The 20,109-nt window shown below is 52.6% G+C and overlaps 1 protein-coding gene across 4 annotated transcripts in view; it reads right to left on the bottom strand.

Annotated features, from left to right (window-relative positions):
- Positions 1 to 1,092: 1,092 nt before the first annotated feature.
- Positions 1,093 to 20,109, bottom strand: part of LOC119972695 (calcium/calmodulin-dependent 3',5'-cyclic nucleotide phosphodiesterase 1A-like) — a 782,449-nt gene continuing 763,432 nt past the window's right edge. For all 4 annotated transcript variants that reach the window (XM_038809816.1, XM_038809818.1, XM_038809817.1 and 1 more), the window contains one exon: positions 1,093 to 1,494. In XM_038809816.1, the coding sequence (XP_038665744.1) occupies positions 1,319 to 1,494 (176 nt within the window). In that variant the 3' untranslated portion in view covers positions 1,093 to 1,318. The remainder of the gene's footprint in view (positions 1,495 to 20,109) is intronic.

The following is a 20,109-nucleotide window of genomic DNA, read 5'->3' as shown; positions in this document are numbered from 1 at the left end:
TAAGGGAGATGTGCGTGGAAAGTTTTTTACGCAGAGGGTGGTGGGTGCCTGGAATGCTTTGCCAGCTGAGGTGGTAGAGGCGGACATGATAGCATCACTTAAGATGCATCTGGACAGATATATGAACAGGTGGGGAACAGAGAGAAGTAGACCTTGGAAAATAGGCAACAGGTTTAGATAAAGGATCTGGATCGGCGCAGGCTGGGAGGGCCGTAGGGCCTGTTCCTGTGCTGTAATTTTCTTTGTTCTTTGTTGTTAGTATTTCAAAGGTTTTAAAGCAGTAATGTTTTCACTTCTATGTCTGGACTGCTCTCTAGCCCCCAGGCAGTGGTCTCTTTTCTGGGGGCGCTTTCTAACAAGGATCTCTTCTGGCAGGGGGGGGGGGCTTCCTGAAAGGCATCACTTTTCTGGGGAGTCTTTTTATTTTGGGGGTCTCTGTGGGGAGAGCGTTGGGGGAGGGGTTCTGCTGGGGGTGGGGGGTGGGCAGATCTTCCAGTGTGAGGATGAGGGTGGCCCATGGATGGGTGTCCAGCTGACCACTAGGTAAGCTTCTTCTGGGGGGCCTCCTGACAGAGGTTACTTTTCTGAGGGGGTCTCTTTATTTAGAGGGTCTCGGGGGGGGGGGCATCCCTTTATTACGGGTCTCTGGGGGCATCCCTTCATTTAGGGGTCTCTGTGGGGTGTCTCCTTATTTAGGGGTCTCTGTGGGGTGTCTCCTTATTTAGGGGTCTCTGGGGAGGGGCCCCCTGCAAGTCAGTTCACCCCAAACTGGGGGGGGGGGGGGGGGAGGTGGTGACCCAGGTAATGCAGAGGTTGGCCAGAATTGCATTGGGGGCCAGCTGAATTGCAATGCCTCCCTGCATTGTACCCGCAGGATCTTGGTATTGGGCCGTCTACTCAAAAAAGCAGCCTGACAGCAGGATGCCCAAGGGAATCCTTTGCAATCCTCGACATGCATCCCCATGTCACCATATTCAGAATGCTAACAATGCCTTACACATCAACAGAAAGTAAAACAATTTAACTTCAACTATAATTGCAAAGCTAAATGACACCAGTACAGACTTGACATACCGCACATAAGAGTAAAGATTAAAAGATTTTATTCCCTTCAGGCAGGCCTCTTTGGAAATTCTGGGCCGATTATCATCTGCAGCACAGATTGAATTAACATACATTGTACCTTCCTGACTTTAGGAATTTAATTTAGTTGTAGGGTGGGGCCTTATAAAGTGCTTTTCTATATACAATTATCATTATCTCATATCATTATCAGGAGCCCTGTCTTTACAGAACTGACTCTTCTACAATAGATTATTTAACTGTTGTAAAGAAGAGAGATGTGCTGTAACTTTTTCATCTTGTTTCTCTGTTGCCCAAAGTCTGTTAAGATTGGATCTTTCTGAGTCTTTTTGTGCTGAAGCATGTATGAGCGGGCATAATAGCTGGGATGCTTGAACTCTCGGACCCTTGGAGAAAGATATGGTGGAAAGCCTGGTGAGAGAGAACAAGAAAGCAATAAATTCACATGAAAGCAATTTTTAACATGCGACCATTTCAATGTTTACTTGATGCCATCAAATCAATTTGCCTTAATTCCGCTACAAAACTTTACTTCAGTCTTGTCATAATTTGAATGTAGTTTTGGAGCTTGGATACCGGGAATATACTGGGTTATGCATGAAGGCACCACCTTCTCAACCTTACACCTCGCCTGAGGTGTGGTGATCCTCAGGTTAAATCACCACCAGTCAGCTCTCGCCCTCAAAGGGGAAAGCAGCCTATTGTCATCTGGGACTGTGGTGACTTTGGGTGGGATTCTCCATCCAGCCGCACCCTTTTTCTGGTGCGACTCTGCTGGCAGCGGGATCCTCCATCCTGCCAGCCGGCCAATGGGATTTCCCATTGTGGGCACCCCCGTGACATCGGGAAATCCGCAGGCGTGAGTATGATGCCGGTGAAGCGGATGATCCCGCCGACAGAAAATCCAGCTCTTTACCTTTACTGGGAATATCCACATTTTGTGATCTATGTTAAATCACCCTAACCCTGAGTCTGGCTGATGGAATAGAAATAGATTTGTTTTGGACTGGTGTAGTCTCTGTGGTGAAGGTGCTTCCATAATGCTGCTGGGTAGGGCTTTTCAGGATTTTGATCCGGCGACTATGACTATCCAAGTCAGGATGGTGCGTAACTTGGAAAGAATCATAGAATGGTTCACAATGTGCAATCCACCCTTGCACTGGGGCCATGCTAATTTCTATTTTGTTTCGATTTTACAATGAGGTGTTCCTATGCAGTTCTTGCATTTTCCCTTTTACGTCGAGGAGGTAATGGTTTGGAAGGTGTTCAAGAAGTAACCTTGGCAATAACTGAGAACTCAAACATGATAAACATATATCACAACACATAGATTGGTAACCTGAATGCAAGATTCATCAAAATGCATTAGGTTTTCGGTGTGCTGCACATATATCTCCACCAATGGGATTAATACAGTTCACACTTTTTTCATACATACACTTCTCTATGTTTTTGCAAAGGGTGCATCTTTCCGTACTGTTGTCATTTTCAATTGATATGTTCCTGACAATTTCAGGCACAATTTAGGCTGCCTGTTCTGACCATTTGTCATGTATACCTCTCAGTGTTGAGCACGTAGAAAACAGTAGCAATTCTGTACCAAAGGTGAACACTGGGGGGCTCTCCTGGAACAGTTCAAACTAGAAAATCTTTGCTCATACCTTGTAAAGAAATTATGCAAAAAACTGGGTTTTTTCCTTTCAGGGGAGGAAATGAGATCCCATTTTGCTCAGGAATTGCACCCACTTTTTAATCAAGGAAAGTAAAAAGTGCCTTGAAACCATATTGTGGAATGCTAGTGAATGGATTGGCACTAGAGATTGAATAATTGAACAATTAAAAATTTGTGTTTTAAACAGTTCCTGGTTGGAAGCAAATGAGGGAGGAGCCTGCGACTTTATTGTTTTCTCCCTGCAGCATAGGAGGCTTAGGGTTAATCTTACAGAGCTCTATAAAATAAGGAGTGGCATAGATAGGGTAGATCAGGGGTGGGCAAACTTTTCCGTGCAAGGGCCACATTCAGAAATTCACAATTTTAAAGGGCCGCATAGTATATTAAGTAAAATAATTACTTCACCCGGTTATGATTCTGGGCGCCTCATATAGAACATAGAACAGTACAGCACAGAACAGGCCCTTCGGCCCTCGACGTTGTGCCGAGCAATGATCACCCTACTCAAGTCAACGTATCCACCCTATACCAGTAAGTAACCCAACAGCCCCCCCCCCCCCCATTAACCTTAAAAAAATAATTAAAAATTTAAAAAAAAGATTTAAAAAAAAACATTTTTTTTATTTTTTTAATGACTTGGTGGGCCGCATAAAGACCTTTGGCGGGCCGCATGCGGCCCGCAGGCCGTAGTTTGCCCACCCCTGGGGTAGATAGTCAACATCTATTCCCAAAGGTGGGAGGGGAGAGATACAAAAGGATCCAGAGGGGTAATTTGTTTCACATAGAGGGTGGTGAGTGTCTGGAACGAGTTGCCAGAGGCAGTAGTAGAAGCGGGTACAATTTTGTCTTTTAAAAAGCAAAAGCATGGATAAGACGGGTGTAGAGCGATATGGGTCAAATGCGGGCTACTGGGACTAGCTTAGTGATAAAAACTGGTTGGTATGGACAGGTTGGGCCTAAGGGCCTGTTCCATGCTGTAAACCTCTATGATTCTATAACTCTATGAGTTATCCAGTCATCAGCAACATGGAGTGACTGGGTGGAGACCTTTACCCAGTGAGGCCCATTCTCCAATTTAGCAGGCATCATCACAGATGTAACTTTTCTCCCTTGATTGCATTAGACTTTCCATTGTCTAATATATTTCATGGCTTTTTCATAGAATCACCACAGTGCAGAAGAAGGCCATTTGGCCCACCGAGTCTGCACTGACCCTCCGAAAGTGAACCCCACCTAGGCCCACTGCCCGCTCCATCCCGTAACCCCACCTAACCTTTGGACACTAAGGGCAATTTGGCATGGCCAATCCATCTAACCTGCACATCATTTTATTGTGGGAGGAAGCCGGAGCACCCAGAGGAAACCCACGCAGACACGGGGAGAATGTGAAAATTCCACACTGTCAGTCATCCTAGGTTGGAATCGAACCTGGGACCCTGGCGCTGTGAGGCAACAGTGCTAAACACTGCTGCTGGATTGATTTCTGAGTTAAGTTTAAAAAAAATCTCTTTTATCTCATCAAAACGGCCAAAAATCTTAAGGGGAAAACAGGGGAGATGCCAAAACGATGTTTTCACCGGCTGGGGTAGGGAGGGTGTTCAGAACCAGGGGACATAGTTTTGGTATTAGGAGCAAGTTATTAAGGATTGAGATGAAGGAGGCATAGTGAATTCAGAGCATAGTGAATCTTTGGAATTCTAGACCCCAGAGGGCTGTGGCATTTCAGTCACGTTCAAGACAGAGATCTATAGATAATAATGCTATTAAGGGATATGGGAATTTTGCGGGAAAATGGCGTTGAGGTGTACGAGCAGTCATGATCTAATCGAATAGCGGATCAGGCTCGAGGGGCTGGAAGGCTTACTCCTGCTAATATGTTCCCAGTTTCCTACGCTTTGAGTTGAGATCTTTTCCTAACATTTGATAGACTTTACTGCAAACATTTTGGTTTATTTTCCTTTTTGCTGTACATTTGTGATGAGACAGTTGTTATTCCGTGGCATTTTGAGTTTGTGGTAAGAGTGTTAATAACTGAGAAAGATTTTTAATTAAGGCTTGGTGCCCGATAGGGCAGCTTATCCATGACCTTGCTCCATTTTCCTGGGTCAGGGAGTCACTTGGCATGTAGCGCTTGCTTGCACCAGGATTCTTGCAGTAAAGACTGAGTCCGCCATTGCAAACAATGCGAATCAGGCAGTGCTGCAGCAGACAAAAGCTACAACAACTGAAGAAGTTGGAAAAGGTTAAGGGGAGAGCAACTTCCAGAAATTGAGTTATTTCCATTTCAACATTAGACCTCCCACCACCTTTCCCCGGATGTTCTGGGGAGCAATGGTAGAGGAAATAGACAGTAACAGAATTGCATGGGAATCCAGGACTTGATCCCAGCTGGCATTCTTTGCATCTGACAGAGAATGGATGGCCACCAACATTTTTGTTGGAGGAGAGAAATTGAGCTTATTATGGAGAATGGCAGCTGGGCCTTAAATCTCCTTTTGCCCTGTTTTCACTGCTTTCATATCCAATTTTGGGATTGTGGTGGAAAATCCAGGCCTTAATATTACAAATGCATTTGAAAGCATCTCAAAAGGACCATCTCTAATCACATCAACTTTCAAGTGATTGCCTGAATACTATTTTAGTCTAATTGTAAATTTTGTTTGAAACCTGGAGTGGTATATAAATCAGTTTGAAACTGGCACATCCATGTGGTAGGAAGGGCATGTTTTCTGACAATTAATTTAACATTCCAAACACGCCTGCTGTGTTAAATTTATACCACTGATGTGATTATAACAACCAGAATAAGTTCAATCCTTTTTGGAATAAACTATGTATAATAATATTTATTGGTGTAGCAAGTAGGCTTAACATTGCAATGAAGTTACTGTGGAAATCCCCTAGTCGCCACACTCTGGAGCCTGTTCGGGAACACTGAGGGAGAATTCAGAATGTCCAATTTACCCAACAAGCATGTCTTTTGGAACTTGTGGGGGGAAATCGGAGTACCCGGGGGAAACACGCAGACAGGGGGAGAACACGCAGACTCCGCACAGACAGTGACCCAAGTCGGGAATCGAATCAGTGTCCCTGGTGCTTTGAAGCAACAGTGCTAACCATTGTATTACTGTGCCACCCCCATATTGAAGATATTGTTACTTTTAGTAGCGAAGCATGCTAAGAAGAGTTTTAATTACACGTGTTCAAAGTTATGAGAGATTTTGATAGGTTTAATCGGCAGGAGAAACAGTAATCAGAAGGCACAGATTTGAGGTAAGATGTGGATAGCTGACACTGTGCTGGGCAGTTGCCGACCTTTGATTCGTTATTTAGTTTCTACCCAATATTGCACTGAATAGAGTTCTGATAGGATAGTGTATATTAAAATTTGTTACATAGAACTGCACCAAATTTCAGTTTGAATCTCTCAAAGTCTTGCATGTATATTCTATTCAGTGAGGGCATCTATTCCTCTCCTAAACTCGATAGCTCCCTACATCTTTTGAACTATTTAAAAGTGAATACATCGTGAATACATCCACTAGAACATTCTATTCAATGTGTGTGATTTTAGCAATTTAGGGATGAGCTATAATTAGACCATAAGACATAAGAGCAGAATTAGGCCATTCGACCCATCAAGGGTGCCCCAACATTCAATCGTGGCTGATATGTTACTCACCCCATTCGTCCTGCCTTCTCTGCATAACCCCTGCTCCCGTTTATTAGAACAAAGATAATTACAGCACAGGAACAGGCCCTACGGCCCTCCCAGCCTGCGCCGATCCAGATCCTTTATCTAAACCTGCTGTCTATTTTCCAAGCTCTACATCTCTCTGTTCCCCACCCATTCATATATCTGTCCAGATGCATCTTAAATGATGCTATCGTACCTGCCTCTACCACCTCCGCTGGCAAAGCATTCCAGGCACCCACCACCCACTGCGTAACAAACTTTCCACGCACATCTGCCTTAAACTTTCCCCCTCTCACCTTGAAATTGTGACCCCTTGTAATTGACACCCCCACTCTTGGAAAAAGCTTGTTGCTATCCACAATGTCCATACCTCTCATAATTTTGTAGACCTCAATCAGGTCCCCCCTCAACCTCCGTCTTTCCAATGAAAACAATCCTAATCTACTCAACCTTTCTTCATAGCTAGCACCCTCCATACCAGGCAACATCCTGGTGAACCTCCTCTGCACCCTCGCTAAAGCATCCACATCCTTCTGGTAATGTGGCGACCAGAACTGCACGCAGTATTCCAAATGTGGCCTAACCAAAGTCCGATACAACTGTAACAAGACTTGCTGACTCTTGTACTCAATACCCCGTCCAATGAAGGCAAGCATGCTGTATGCCTTCTTGACCACTCTATAGACCTGCGTTGCCACCTTCAGGGTACAATGGACCTGAACTCCCAGATCTCTCTGTACATCAATTTTCCTCAGGACTCTTCCATTGACCATATAGTCTGCTCTTGAGTTAGATCTTCCAAAATGCATCATCTCGCATTTGCCTGGATTGAACTCCATCTGCCATTTCTCTGCCCAACTCTCCAATCTATCTATATTTTGCTGTATTCTCGGACAGTCCGCCTCGCTATCTGCAACTCCACCAATCTTAGTATCATCTGCAAACATGCTCATCAGACCACTTATACCTTCGTCCAGGTCATTTATGTATATCACAAACAACAGTGGTCCGAGCACGGATCCCTGTGGAACACCACTAGTCACCTTTCCCCATTTTGAGACACTCCCTTCCACTACTACTCACTGTCTCCTGTTGCCCAGCCAGTTCTTTATCCATCTAGCTAGTACACCCTAAACTCCATACGACTTCACTTTTTCCATCAACCTGTCATGGGAAACTTTATCAAATGCTTTATTGAAGTCCATGTATATGACATCTACAGCCCTTCCCTCATCAATTAACTTTGTCACTTCCTCAAAGAATTCTATTAGGTTTGTAAGACATGACCTTCCCTGCACAAAACCATGCTGCCTATCACTGATAAGTCTATTTTCTTCCAAATGTGAATAGATCCTATCCCTCAGTATCTTCTCCAACAGTTTGCCTACCACTGATTTCAAGCTCACAGGTCTATAATTCCCTGGATTATCCCTGCTACCCTTCTTAAACAAAGGGACAACATTAGCAATTCTCCAGTCCTCCGGGACCTCACCCGTGCTCAAAGTTGCTGCAAAGATATCTGTTAAGGCCCCAGCTATTTCGACCCTCGATTCCCTCAGTAACCTGGGATAGATCCCATCCGGTCCTGGGGACCTGTCCACCTTAATGCCTTTTAGGATACCCAAAACCTCCCCCTTCCTTATGCCGACATGACCTAGAGTATTTAAACATCCATCCCTAGCCTCAACATCCATCATGTCCCTCTCCTTGGTGAATACCGATGCAAAGTACTCATTAAGAAGCACACTCATTTCCTCTGACTCCACGCATAAATTCCCTCTTTTGTCTTTGAGTGGGCCAATCCTTTCTCTAATTACCCTCTTGCTCCTTATATACGAATAAAAGGCTTTGGGATTTTCCTTAACTCTGTTAGCCAAAGATATTTCATGACCCCTTTTAGCCCTCTTTATTGCGCGTTTGAGATTTGTCCTACTTTCCCAATATTCCTCCAAAGCTTCATCAGTTTTGAGTCGCCTCGATCTTATGTATGCTTCCTTTTTCATGTTAGCTAGTCTCACAATTCCACCCGTCATCCATGGTTCCCTAATCTTGCCATTTCTATCCCTCATTTTCACAGGGACATGTCTGTCCTGCACTCAAATCAACCTTTCCTGAAAACACTCCCACATTTCAAATGTGGATTTACCCTTAAACAGCTGCTCCCAATCCACATTACCGAGCTCCTGCTGAATTTTGTTATAGTTGGCCGTTCCCCAATTTAGCACTCTTCCTTTAGGACCACTCTCGTCTTTGTCCATGAGTATTCTAAAACTTATGGAATTGTGATCGCTATTCCCAAAGTAATCGCCGACTGAAACGTCAACCACCTGGCCGGGATCATCCCCCAATACCAGGTCCAGTATGGCCCCTTCCCGAGTTGGACTATTTACATACTGATCTAAAAAACTCTCCTGGATGCTCCTTACAAATTCTGCTCCATCTACGCCTCTATCACTACATGAGTCCCATTCAATGTTGGGGAAGTTAAAATCTCCCATCACAACCATCCTATTGCTCCTACGTTGTTCTATAATCTGTCTACATATTTGTATCTCTACTTCACGCTCGCTTTTGGGAGGCCTGTAGTAAAGTCCCAACAATGTTACTGCACCCTTCCTATTTCTTAGCTCTATCCATATTGCCTCAGTGCTTAAATCCTCCATCGTGCCCTCCTGAATCACAGCTGTGATATCATCTCTGACCAGTAATGCAACTCCTCCATTCCTTTTACCTCCCTCTCTATCCCTCCTGAAACATCTATACCCTGGGATATTCAGTTGCCAGTCTTGCCCAGCCCTCAACCAAGAACATAAGAACATAAGAACTAGGAGCAGGAGTAGGCCATCTGGCCCCTCAAGCCTGCTCCGCCATTCAATTAGATCGTGGCTGATCTTTTGTGGACTCAGCTCCACTTTCTGGCCCGAACACCATAACCCTTAATCCCTTTATTCTTCAAAAAACTATCTATCTTTACCTTAAAAACATGTAATGAAGGAGCCTCAACTGCTTCACTGGGCAAGGAATTCCATAGATTCACAACCCTTTGGGTGAAGAAGTTCCTCCTAAACTCAGTCCTAAATCTACTTCCCCTTATTTTGAGGCTATGTCCCCTAGTTCTGCTGTCACCCGCCAGTGGAAACAACCTGCCCGCATCTATCCTATCTACACCCTTCATAATTTTATATGTTTCTATAAGATCCCCCCTCATCCTTCTAAATTCCAACGAGTACTGTCCCAGTCTACTCAACCGCTCCTCGTAATCCAACCCCTTCAGCTCTGGGATTAACCTAGTGAATCTCCTCTGCACACCCTCCTGTGCCAGTACGTCCTTTCTCAAGTAAGGAGACCAAAACTGAACACAATACTCCAGGTGTGGCCGCACTAACACCTTATACAATTTCAACATAACCTCCCTAGTCTTAAACTCCATCCCTCTAGCAATGAAGGAGAAAATTCCATTTGCCTTCTTAATCACCTGTTGCACTTGTAAACCAACCTTCTGTGACTCATGCACTAGCACACCCAAGTCTCTCTGAACAGCGGCATGTTTTAATATTTTATCGTTTAAATAATAATCCCGTTTGCTGTTATTCCTACCAAAATGGATAACCTCACATTTGTCAACATTGTATTCCATCTGCCAGACCCAAGCCCATTCACTTAACCTATCCAAATCCCTCTGCAGACTTCCAGTATCCTCTGCACTTTTCGCTTTACCACTCATCTTAGTGTCATCTGCAAACTTGGACACATTGCCCTTGGTCTTCAACTCCAAATCATCTATGTAAATTGTGAACAATTGTGGGCCCAACACGGATCCCTGAGGGACACCACTAGCTACTGATTGCCAACCAGAGAAACACCCATTTATCCCAACTCTTTGCTTTCTATTAATTAACCAATCCTCTATCCATGCTACTACTTTACCCTTAATGCCATGCATCTTTATCTTATGCAGCAACCTTTTGTGTGGCACCTTGTCAAAGGCTTCCTGGAAATCCAGATATACCACATCCATCGGCTCCTCGTTATCTACTGCACTGGTAATGTCCTCAAAAAATTCCACTAAATTAGTTAGGCACGACCTGCCCTTTATGAACCCATGCTGCGTCTGCCCAATGGGACAATTTCTATCCAGATGCTTCGCAATTTCTTCCTTGATGATAGATTCCAGCATCTTCCCTACTACCGAAGTTAAGCTCACTGGCCTATAATTTCCTGCTTTCTGCCAAGTCTCAGTAATACCAATAACATCATATTCCCAGGTACTAATCCAAGCTCTAAATTAATCTGCCTTACCTGCTAACTTCTCGCATTAAAACAAATGCACCTCAGACCACCTGTCCCTTTGTCCCTTTGGTTATTAATCAATAACTTTGCCAAAAATGGCCACAACTCATGAATGAATCTGAAGAATCGCCAGCGATCTTCGTGCATTTTGCTTCACTTTTCATTTTGTTATGGGGACAATGCTGAATGACTTGTGAATCAGCTGATCAGAATGCTCTCATAACTCAACTAACCTCCTAGGTCTTTCCTCAACTCCAACCCCTAACTCTTAAATGTAATCCTCCTCACTAGATGTCTGCACTACCACTTCCAGTTCTGCATCTGAAGGCTTTGGATTCATGCCCAAAGTAAGTGACAGTGAAGGAATTACATTATAGGTCCAAGCTGGGATGTGTATTTGGAAAGGAACTGCAGCTGTTTGTGTACCTGTTTGCAAGACAGTATCGGTTGCCTGCCAGTCGTTCAGAATTCTGGTTTTCTACATTTATACATGTTCAGGTGAAAATAAAAGAAACCTACTTTGACTCAGGCTTCAGAGTAATAAAGGAGTCCAATTATTATGGAGTATTATGGAATAAATCGGACAGCATCTGCACATCCATATTGAAATGTCGATATCAAACAGTTGCTCTCAGAGATAATCTGTTTTGTTCCCCATTAAAGATGCCAGAGAAATTTAGGCTGGTGTATTCAAGAGTACGTGAATGTTTAAAGGCACGATCATTTTTAATTACAGTCAAATACCCTCTCTGACCCTGAAAATATTAATTTTCGATGCATGAAATCTCATTCTTTCAGAAGTTAATTAGTGTTGGAAGTTAATTAGTGAAGTTGAAAATCCTGCAACGGGCTGCTATTCCAAACACAGAATTTTACTCTCCTGTATTTTCTGCTGGTAGTTTCACTCCTATGCTGGGAGAAATATATTCTCTGATTGCAGAAAAAATTCGCTGACTGGATGAGCAGCAATCATCAGTGGTGATAAGAGTGCAGGGGAGAGAGAGAAAGGATTTTGGGGGGAGAGATAGAAGAGAAAAGGTTACTGCAGGACCCTAGGAGAGAAGGAGCTGCAGGCCTAGGGAGAGAAGGTGGTGCAGGACCCAGGGAGAGACGGTGCTGCGGGAGCAGGGAGAGAAGGTGCTGCAGGCCCAGGGAGAGATGGTGCTGCAGGCCCAGGGAGAGAAGGTGCTGCGGGAGCAGGGAGAGAAGGTGCTGCAGGCCCAGGGAGTAAAGGTGCTGCAGGCCCAGGGAGAGAAGGTGCTGCAGGCCCAGGGAGAGAAGGTGCTGCAGGACCAGGGAGAGAAGGTGCTGCGGGAGCAGGGAGAGAAGGTGCTGCGGGGCCCAGGGAGAGAAGATGCTGCAGGCCCAGAGAGAGAAGGTGCTGCAGGCCCAGGGAGAGAAGGTGCTGCGGGGCCAGGGAGAGAAGGTGCTGCAGGCCCAGGGAGAGACGGTGCTGCAGGCCCAGGGAGAGAAGGTTCTGCGGGAGCAGGGAGAGAAGGTGCTGAAGGCCCAGGGAGAGAAGGTGCTGAAGGCCCAGGGAGAGAAGGTGCTGCAGGCCCAGGGAGAGACGGTGCTGCAGGCCCAGGGAGAGAAGGTTCTGCGGGAGCAGGGAGAGAAGGTGCTGCAGGCCCAGGGAGACAAGGTGCTGCAGGCCCAGGGAGAGAAGGTGCTGCGGAAGCAGAAAGAGAAAGTGCTGCAGGCCCAGGGAGAGAAGCTGCTGCGGGAGCAGGGAGAGACGGTGCTGCAGGCCCATGGAGAGAAGGTGCGGGGCCCAGGGAGAGAAGGTGCTGCAGGCCCAGTGAGAGAAGGTGCTGCAGGCCCAGGGAGAGAAGGTAATGCGGGAGCAGGGAGAGATGGTGCTGCAGGCCCAGGGAGAGAAGGTGCTGTGGGAGCAGGGAGAGAAGGTGCTGCAGGGAGCAGGGAGAGAAGGTGCTGCAGGGCCCAAAAAGAGAAGGTGCTGCAGGCCCAGGGAGAGACGGTGCTGCAGGCCAAGGGAGAGAAGGTGCTGCGGAAGCAGAAAGAGAAAGTGCTGCAGGCCCAGGGAGAGAAGGTGCTGCGGGAGCAGGGAGAGACGGTGCTGCAGGCCCATGGAGAGAAGGTGCGGGGCCCAGGGAGAGAAGGTGCTGCAGGCCCAGTGAGAGAAGGTGCTGCAGGCCCAGGGAGAGAAGGTAATGCGGGAGCAGGGAGAGATGGGCTGCAGGCCCAGGGAGAGAAGGTGCTGTGGGAGCAGGGAGAGAAGGTGCTGCAGGGAGCAGGGAGAGAAGGTGCTGCAGGGCCCAGGAGGAGAAGGTGCTGCAGGAGCAGGAGAGAAGATTGCTGCAGGCCCAGGGAGAGAAGGTGCTGCAGGCCCAGGGAGAGAAGGTGCTGCAGACCCCGGGACGAGAAGGTGATGCAGGCCCAGGGAGAGAAGGTGCTGCGGTGCCCAGGGAGAGAAGGTGCTGCAGGCCCAGGGAGAGAAGGTGCTGCAGGCCCAGGGAGAGAAGGTTCTGCGGGAGCAGGGAGAGAAGGTGCTGAAGGCCCAGGGAGAGAAGGTGCTGAAGGCCCAGGGAGAGAGGTGCTGCAGGCCCAGGGAGAGACGGTGCTGCAGGCCCAGGGAGAGAAGGTCTGCGGGAGCAGGGAGAGAAGTGTCTGAAGGCCCAGGGAGAGAAGGTGCTGCAGGCCCAGGGAGAGAAGGTGCTGCAGGCCCAGGGAGAGACGGTGCTGTAGGCCAAGGGAGAGAAGGTGCTGCGGAAGCAGAAAGAGAAAGTGCTGCAGGCCCAGGGAGAGAAGGTGCTGCGGGAGCAGGGAGAGACGGTGCTGCAGGCCCATGGAGAGAAGGTGCGGGGCCCAGGGAGAGAAAGTGCTGCAGGCCCAGTGAGAGAAGGTGCTGCAGGCCCAGGGAGAGAAGGTAATGCGGGAGCAGGGAGAGATGGTGCTGCAGGCCCAGGGAGAGAAGGTGCTGTGGGAGCAGGGAGAGAAGGTGCTGCAGGGAGCAGGGAGAGAAGGTGCTGCAGGGCCCAGGGAGAGAAGGTGCTGCAGGAGCAGGGATAGAAGATGCTGCAGGCCCAGGGAGAGAAGGTGCTGCAGGCCCAGGGAGAGAAGGTGCTGCAGACCCAGGGAGAGAAGGTGATGCAGGCCCAGGGAGAGAAGGTGCTGCGGTGCCCAGGAAGAGAAGGTGCTGCAGGCTCAGGGAGAGAAGGTGCTGCAGGCCCCAGGGAGAGAAGGTGCTGCAGGCCCAGGGAGAGAAGGTGCTGCAGGGTCCAGGGAGAGAAGGTGCTGCAGGCCCAGGGATAAAAGGTCCTGCGGGCTCCGGGAGAGAAGGTGCTGGGAGGCCCAGGGAGAGAAGGTGCTGCAGGCCCAGGGAGAGAAGGTGCTGCAGGCCCAGGGAGAGAAGGTGCTGCAGGCCCAGGGAGAGAAGGTGCTGCAGGGTCCAGGGAGAGAAGGTGCTGCAGGCCCAGGGAGAGAAGGTGCTGCAGGCCCAGGAAGAGAAGGTGCTGAAGGTCCAGGGAGAGAAGGTGCTGCAGGAGCAGGGAGTGAAGGTGCTGCAGGCCCAGGGAGAGAAGGTGCTGGGAGGCCCAGGGAGTGAAGGTGCTGCAGGCCCAGGGAGAGAAGGTGCGGGGCCCAGGGAGAGAAGGTGCTGCAGGCCCAGGGAGAGAAAGTGCTGCGTGAGCAGGGAGAGACGGTGCTGCAGGCCCATGGAGAGAAGGTGCTGCAGGCCCAGGGAGAGAAGGTGCTGCGGGGCCCAGGGAGAGAAGGTGATGCAGGCCCAGGGAGAGAAGGTGCTGCAGGTCTAGGGAGAGAAGATGCTGCAGGCTCAGGGAGAGAAGGTGCTGCAGGCCCAGGGAGAGAAGGTGCTGCAGGCCCAGGGAGAGAAGGTTCTGCGGGAGCAGGGAGAGAAGGTGCTGAAGGCCCAGGGAGAGAAGGTGCTGAAGGCCCAGGGAGAGAAGGTGCTGCAGGCCCAGGGAGAGACGGTGCTGCAGGCCCAGGGAGAGAAGGTTCTGCGGGAGCAGGGAGAGAAGGTGCTGCAGGCCCAGGGAGACAAGGTGCTGCAGGCCCAGGGAGAGAAGGTGCTGCGGAAGCAGAAAGAGAAAGTGCTGCAGGCCCAGGGAGAGAAGCTGCTGCGGGAGCAGGGAGAGACGGTGCTGCAGGCCCATGGAGAGAAGGTGCGGGGCCCAGGGAGAGAAGGTGCTGCAGGCCCAGTGAGAGAAGGTGCTGCAGGCCCAGGGAGAGAAGGTAATGCGGGAGCAGGGAGAGATGGTGCTGCAGGCCCAGGGAGAGAAGGTGCTGCAGGCCCAGGGAGAGAAGGTGCTGCAGGGAGCAGGGAGAGAAGGTGCTGCAGGGCCCAAAAGAGAAGGTGCTGCAGGCCCAGGAGAGACGGTGCTGCAGGCCAAGGGAGAGAAGGTGCTGCGGAAGCAGAAAGAGAAAGTGCTGCAGGCCCAGGGAGAGAAGGTGCTGCGGGAGCAGGGAGAGAAGGTGCTGCAGGCCATGGAGAGAAGTGCGGGGCCCAGGGAGAGAAGGTGCTGCAGGCCCAGTGAGAGAAGGTGCTGCAGGCCCAGGGAGAGAAGGTAATGCGGGAGCAGGGAGAGATGGTGCTGCAGGCCCAGGGAGAGAAGGTGCTGTGGGAGCAGGGAGAGAAGGTGCTGCAGGGAGCAGGGAGAGAAGGTGCTGCAGGGCCCAGGGAGAGAAGGTGCTGCAGGAGCAGGGAGAGAAGATGCTGCAGGCCCAGGGAGAGAAGGTGCTGCAGGCCCAGGGAGAGAAGGTGCTGCAGGCCCAGGGAGAGAAGGTGCTGCAGGCTCAGGGAGAGAAGGTGCTGCAGACCCAGGGAGAGAAGGTGATGCAGGCCCAGGGAGAGAAGGTGCTGCGGTGCCCAGGGAGAGAAGGTGCTGCAGGCCCAGGGAGAGAAGGTGCTGCAGGCCCAGGGAGAGAAGGTTCTGCGGGAGCAGGGAGAGAAGGTGCTGAAGGCCCAGGGAGAGAAGGTGCTGAAGGCCCAGGGAGAGAAGGTGCTGCAGGCCCAGGGAGAGACGGTGCTGCAGGCCCAGGGAGAGAAGGTTCTGCGGGAGCAGGGAGAGAAGGTGCTGAAGGCCCAGGGAGAGAAGGTGCTGCAGGCCCAGGGAGAGAAGGTGCTGCAGGCCCAGGGAGAGACGGTGCTGTAGGCCAAGGGAGAGAAGGTGCTGCGGAAGCAGAAAGAGAAAGTGCTGCAGGCCCAGGGAGAGAAGGTGCTGCGGGAGCAGGGAGAGACGGTGCTGCAGGCCCATGGAGAGAAGGTGCGGGGCCCAGGGAGAGAAAGTGCTGCAGGCCCAGTGAGAGAAGGTGCTGCAGGCCCAGGGAGAGAAGGTAATGCGGGAGCAGGGAGAGATGGTGCTGCAGGCCCAGGGAGAGAAGGTGCTGTGGGAGCAGGGAGAGAAAGTGCTGCAGGGAGCAGGGAGAGAAGGTGCTGCAGGGCCCAGGGAGAGAAGGTGCTGCAGGAGCAGGGATAGAAGATGCTGCAGGCCCAGGGAGAGAAGGTGCTGCAGGCCCAGGGAGAGAAGGTGCTGCAGACCCAGGGAGAGAAGGTGATGGAGGCCCAGGGAGAGAAGGTGCTGCGGTGCCCAGGAAGAGAAGGTGCTGCAGGCTCAGGGAGAGAAGGTGCTGCAGGCCCCAGGGAGAGAAGGTGCTGCAGGCCCAGGGAGAGAAGGTGCTGCAGGGTCCAGGGAGAGAAGGTGCTGCAGGCCCAGGGATAAAAGGTCCTGCGGCCTCCGGGAGAGAAGGTGCTGGGAGGCCCAGGGAGAGAAGGTGCTGCAGGCCCAGGGAGAGAAGGTGCTGCAGGCCCAGGGAGAGAAGGTGCTGCAGGCCCAGGGAGAGAAGGTGCTGCAGGGTCCAGGGAGAGAAGGTGCTGCAGGCCCAGGGAGAGAAGGTGCTGCAGGCCCAGGAAGAGAAGGTGCTGAAGGTCCAGGGAGAGAAGGTGCTGCAGGAGCAGGGAGTGAAGGTGCTGCAGGCCCAGGGAGAGAAGGTGCGGGGCCCAGGGAGAGAAGGTGCTGCAGGCCCAGGGAGAGAAAGTGCTGCGGGAGCAGGGAGAGACGGTGCTGCAGGCCCATGGAGAGAAGGTGCTGCAGGCCCAGGGAGAGAAGGTGCTGCGGGGCCCAGGGAGAGAAGGTGATGCAGGCCCAGGGAGAGAAGGTGCTGCAGGTCTAGGGAGAGAAGATGCTGCAGGCTCAGGGAGAGAAGGTGCTGCAGGCCCAGGGAGAGAAGGTGCTGCAGGCCCAGGGAGAGAAGGTGCTGCAGGCCCAGGGAGAGAAGGTGCTGCAGGCTCAGGGAGAGAAGGTGCTGCGGGAGCAGGGAGAGAAGGTGCTGCAGGCCCAGGGAGAGAAGGTGCTGAAGGCCCAGGGAGAGAAGGTGCTGCAGGCCCAGGGAGAGAAGGTGCTGCAGGCCCAGGGAGAGAAGGTGCTGCAGGACCAGGGAGAGAAGGTGCTGCAGGACCAGGGAGAGAAGGTGCTGCGGGAGCAGGGAGAGAAGGTGCTGCAGGCCCAGGGAGAGAAGGTGCTGCAGGCCCAGGGAGAGAAGGTGCTGCAGGCCCAGGGAGAGAAGGTGCTGCAGGCTCAGGGAGAGAAGGTGCTGCAGGCCCAGGGAGAGAAGGTGCTGCAGGCCCAGGGAGAGAAGGTGATGCAGGCCCAGGGAGAGAAGGTGCTGCGGGGCCCAGGGAGAGAAGGTGCTGCAGGCCCAGGGAGAGAAGGTGCTGCAGGCCCAGGGAGAGAAGGTGCTGCAGGCCCAGGGAGAGAAGGTGCTGCAGGCCCAGGGAGAGAAGGTGCTGCAGGCTCAGGGAGAGAAGGTGCTGCAGGCCCAGGGAGAGAAGGTGCTGCAGGCTCAGGGAGAGAAGGTGCTGCAGGCCCAGGGAGAGAAGGTGCTGCAGGCCCAGGGAGAGAAGGTGCTGCAGGCCCAGGGAGAGAAGGTACTCCAGGCCCAGGGAGAGAAGGTGCTGCAGGGCCCAGGGAGAGACGGAGGTGGAGGGCCCAGGGAGAGAAGGTGCTGCGGGAGCAGGGAGAGAAGGTGTTGCAGGCCTCAGGGAGAGAAGGTGCTGCGGGAGCAGGGAGAGAAAGTGCTGCAGGGAGCAGGGAGAGAAGGTGCTGCAGGGCCCAGGGAGAGAAGGTGCTGCAGGAGAAGGGAGAAAAGATGCTGCAGGCCCAGGGAGAGAAGGTGCTGCAGGCCCAGAGAGAGAAGGTGCTGAAGACCCAGGCAGAGAAGGTGATGCAGGCCCAGGGAGAGAAGGTGCTGCGGGGCCCAGGGAGAGAAGGTGCTGCAGGCCCAGGGAGAGAAGGTGCTGCAGGCCCAGGGAGAGAAGGTGCTGCAGGCCCAGGGAGAGAAGGTGCTGCAGGCCCAGGAGAGAAGGTGCTGCAGGCTCAGGGAGAGGAGGTGCTGCAGGCCCAGGGAGAGAAGGTGCTGCAGGCCCAGGGAGAGAAGGTGCTGCTGGCCCAGGGAGAGAAGGTGCTGCAGGCCCAGGGAGAGAAGGTGCTGCAGGACCAGGGAGAGAAGGTGCTGCAGGACCAGAGAGAGAAGGTGCTGCGGGAGCAGGGAGAGATGGTGCTGCAGACCCAGGGAGAGAAGGTGCTGTGGGAGCAGGGAGAGCAGGTGCTGCAGGGAGCAGGGAGAGAAGGTGCTGCAGGGCCCAGGGAGAGAAGGTGCTGCAGGAGAAGGGAGAAAAGATGCTGCAGGGCCCAGGGAGAAGAAGGTGCGGCGGGGCCCGAGGAGAGAAAGGTGCTGAAGGACCCAGGGCCAGAGAAGGGATGCAGGCCCAGGAGAGAAGGTGCTGCAGGTGCCCAGGGAGGAGGAAGGTGCTGCAGGGCCCAGGGAGAGAAGGTGCTGCAGGCTCAGGGAGAGAAGGTTCTGCAGGCCCAGGGAGAGAAGGTGCTGCAGGGCCCAGGGAGAGGAGGTGCTGCAGGCTCAGGGAGGAGAGGTGCTGCAGGGCCCAGGGAGAGAAGGTGCTGCAGGCCCAGGGAGAGGAAGGTGGTGCAGGCCCAGGGAGAGCAGGTGGTGCAGGGCACCGGGAGAGAAGGTGCTGCAGGCCCAGGGAGAGGACGGTGCTGCAGGCCTCAGGGAGAGACACGTGCTGCAGGCCCAGGGAGAGAAGGTGCTGCAGGTCCAGGGAGAGAAGGTGCTGCAGGCTCAGGGAGAGACGGTGCTGCAGGGCCCAGGGAGAGTAGGTGCTGCAGGCTCAGGGAGAGAAGGTGCTGCAGGCCCAGGGAGAGAAGGTGCTGCAGGCCCAGGGAGAGAAGGTGCTGCGGGAGCAGGGAGAGAAGCTGCAGCAGGGAGCAGGGAGAGAAGGTGCTGCAGGCCCAGGGAGAGAAGGTGCTGCAGGCCCAGGGAGAGAAGGTGCTGCGGGAGCAGGGAGAGAAGGTGCTGCAGGCCCAGGGAGAGAAGGTGCTGCAGGCCCAGGGAGTGAAGGTGCTGCGGGGCCAGGGAGAGAAGGTGCAGCAGACCCAGGGAGAGAAGGTGCTGCAGGCCCAGGGAGAGAAAGTGCTGCAGGCCCAGGGAGAGAAAGTGCTGCAGGCCCAGGGAGAGAAGGTGCTGCAGGCCCAGGGAGAGAAGGTGCTGCGGGGCCCAAGGAGAGAAGGTGCTGCGGGAGCAGGGAGAGAAGGTGCTGCAGGCCCAGGGAGAGAAGGTGCTGCAGGAGCAGGGAGAGAAGGTGCTGCAGGCCCAGGGAGAGAAGGTGCTGCGGGAGCAGGGAGAGAAGGTGCTGCAGGCCCAGGGAGAGAAGGTGCTGCAGGCCCAGGGAGAGAAGGTGCTGCGGGAGCAGGGAGAGAAGGTACTGCGGGAGCAGGGAGAGAAGGTGCTGCAGGCCCAGCGAGAGAAGGTGCTGCAGGCCCAGGAAGGGAAGGTGCTGCAGGCCCAGGGAGAGAATGTGCTGCAGGCCCAGGGAAGAAGGGTGCTGCAGGCCTAGGGAGAGAAGGTGCTGCAGGCCCAGGGAGAGAAGGTGCTGCGGGAGCAGGGAGAGAAGGTGCTGCGGGAGCAGGGAGAGAAGGTGCTGCAGGCCCAGGGAGAGACGGTGCTGCATGCCCAGGAGAGAAGCTGCTGCAGGAGCAGGGAGAGAAGGTGCTGCAGGCCCAGGGAGAGAAGGTGCTGCGGGAGCAGGGAGAGAAGGTGCTGCAGGCCCAGGGAGAGAAGGTGCTGCAGGGCCCAGGGAGAGAAGGTGCTGTGGAACAGGGAGAGAAGGTGCTGCAGGGAGCAGGGAGAGAAGGTGCTGCAGGCCCAGGGAGAGAAGGTGCTGCGGGAGCAGGGAGAGAAGCTGCTGCAGGGAGCAGGGAGAGAAGGTGCTGCGGGAGCAGGGAAAGAAGCTGCTGCAGGGAGCAGGGAGAGAAAGTGCTGCAGGCCCAGGGAGAGAAGGTGCTGCAGGCCCAGGGAGAGAAGGTGCTGCAGG

The sequence above is a fragment of the Scyliorhinus canicula genome, chromosome 10 (genome assembly GCF_902713615.1).
Source record: "Scyliorhinus canicula chromosome 10, sScyCan1.1, whole genome shotgun sequence".
Taxonomy (NCBI): domain Eukaryota; kingdom Metazoa; phylum Chordata; class Chondrichthyes; order Carcharhiniformes; family Scyliorhinidae; genus Scyliorhinus; species Scyliorhinus canicula.
Note: the sequence above shows the minus strand (reverse complement) of the source record. Positions and strands in the feature narration are given on the sequence as shown.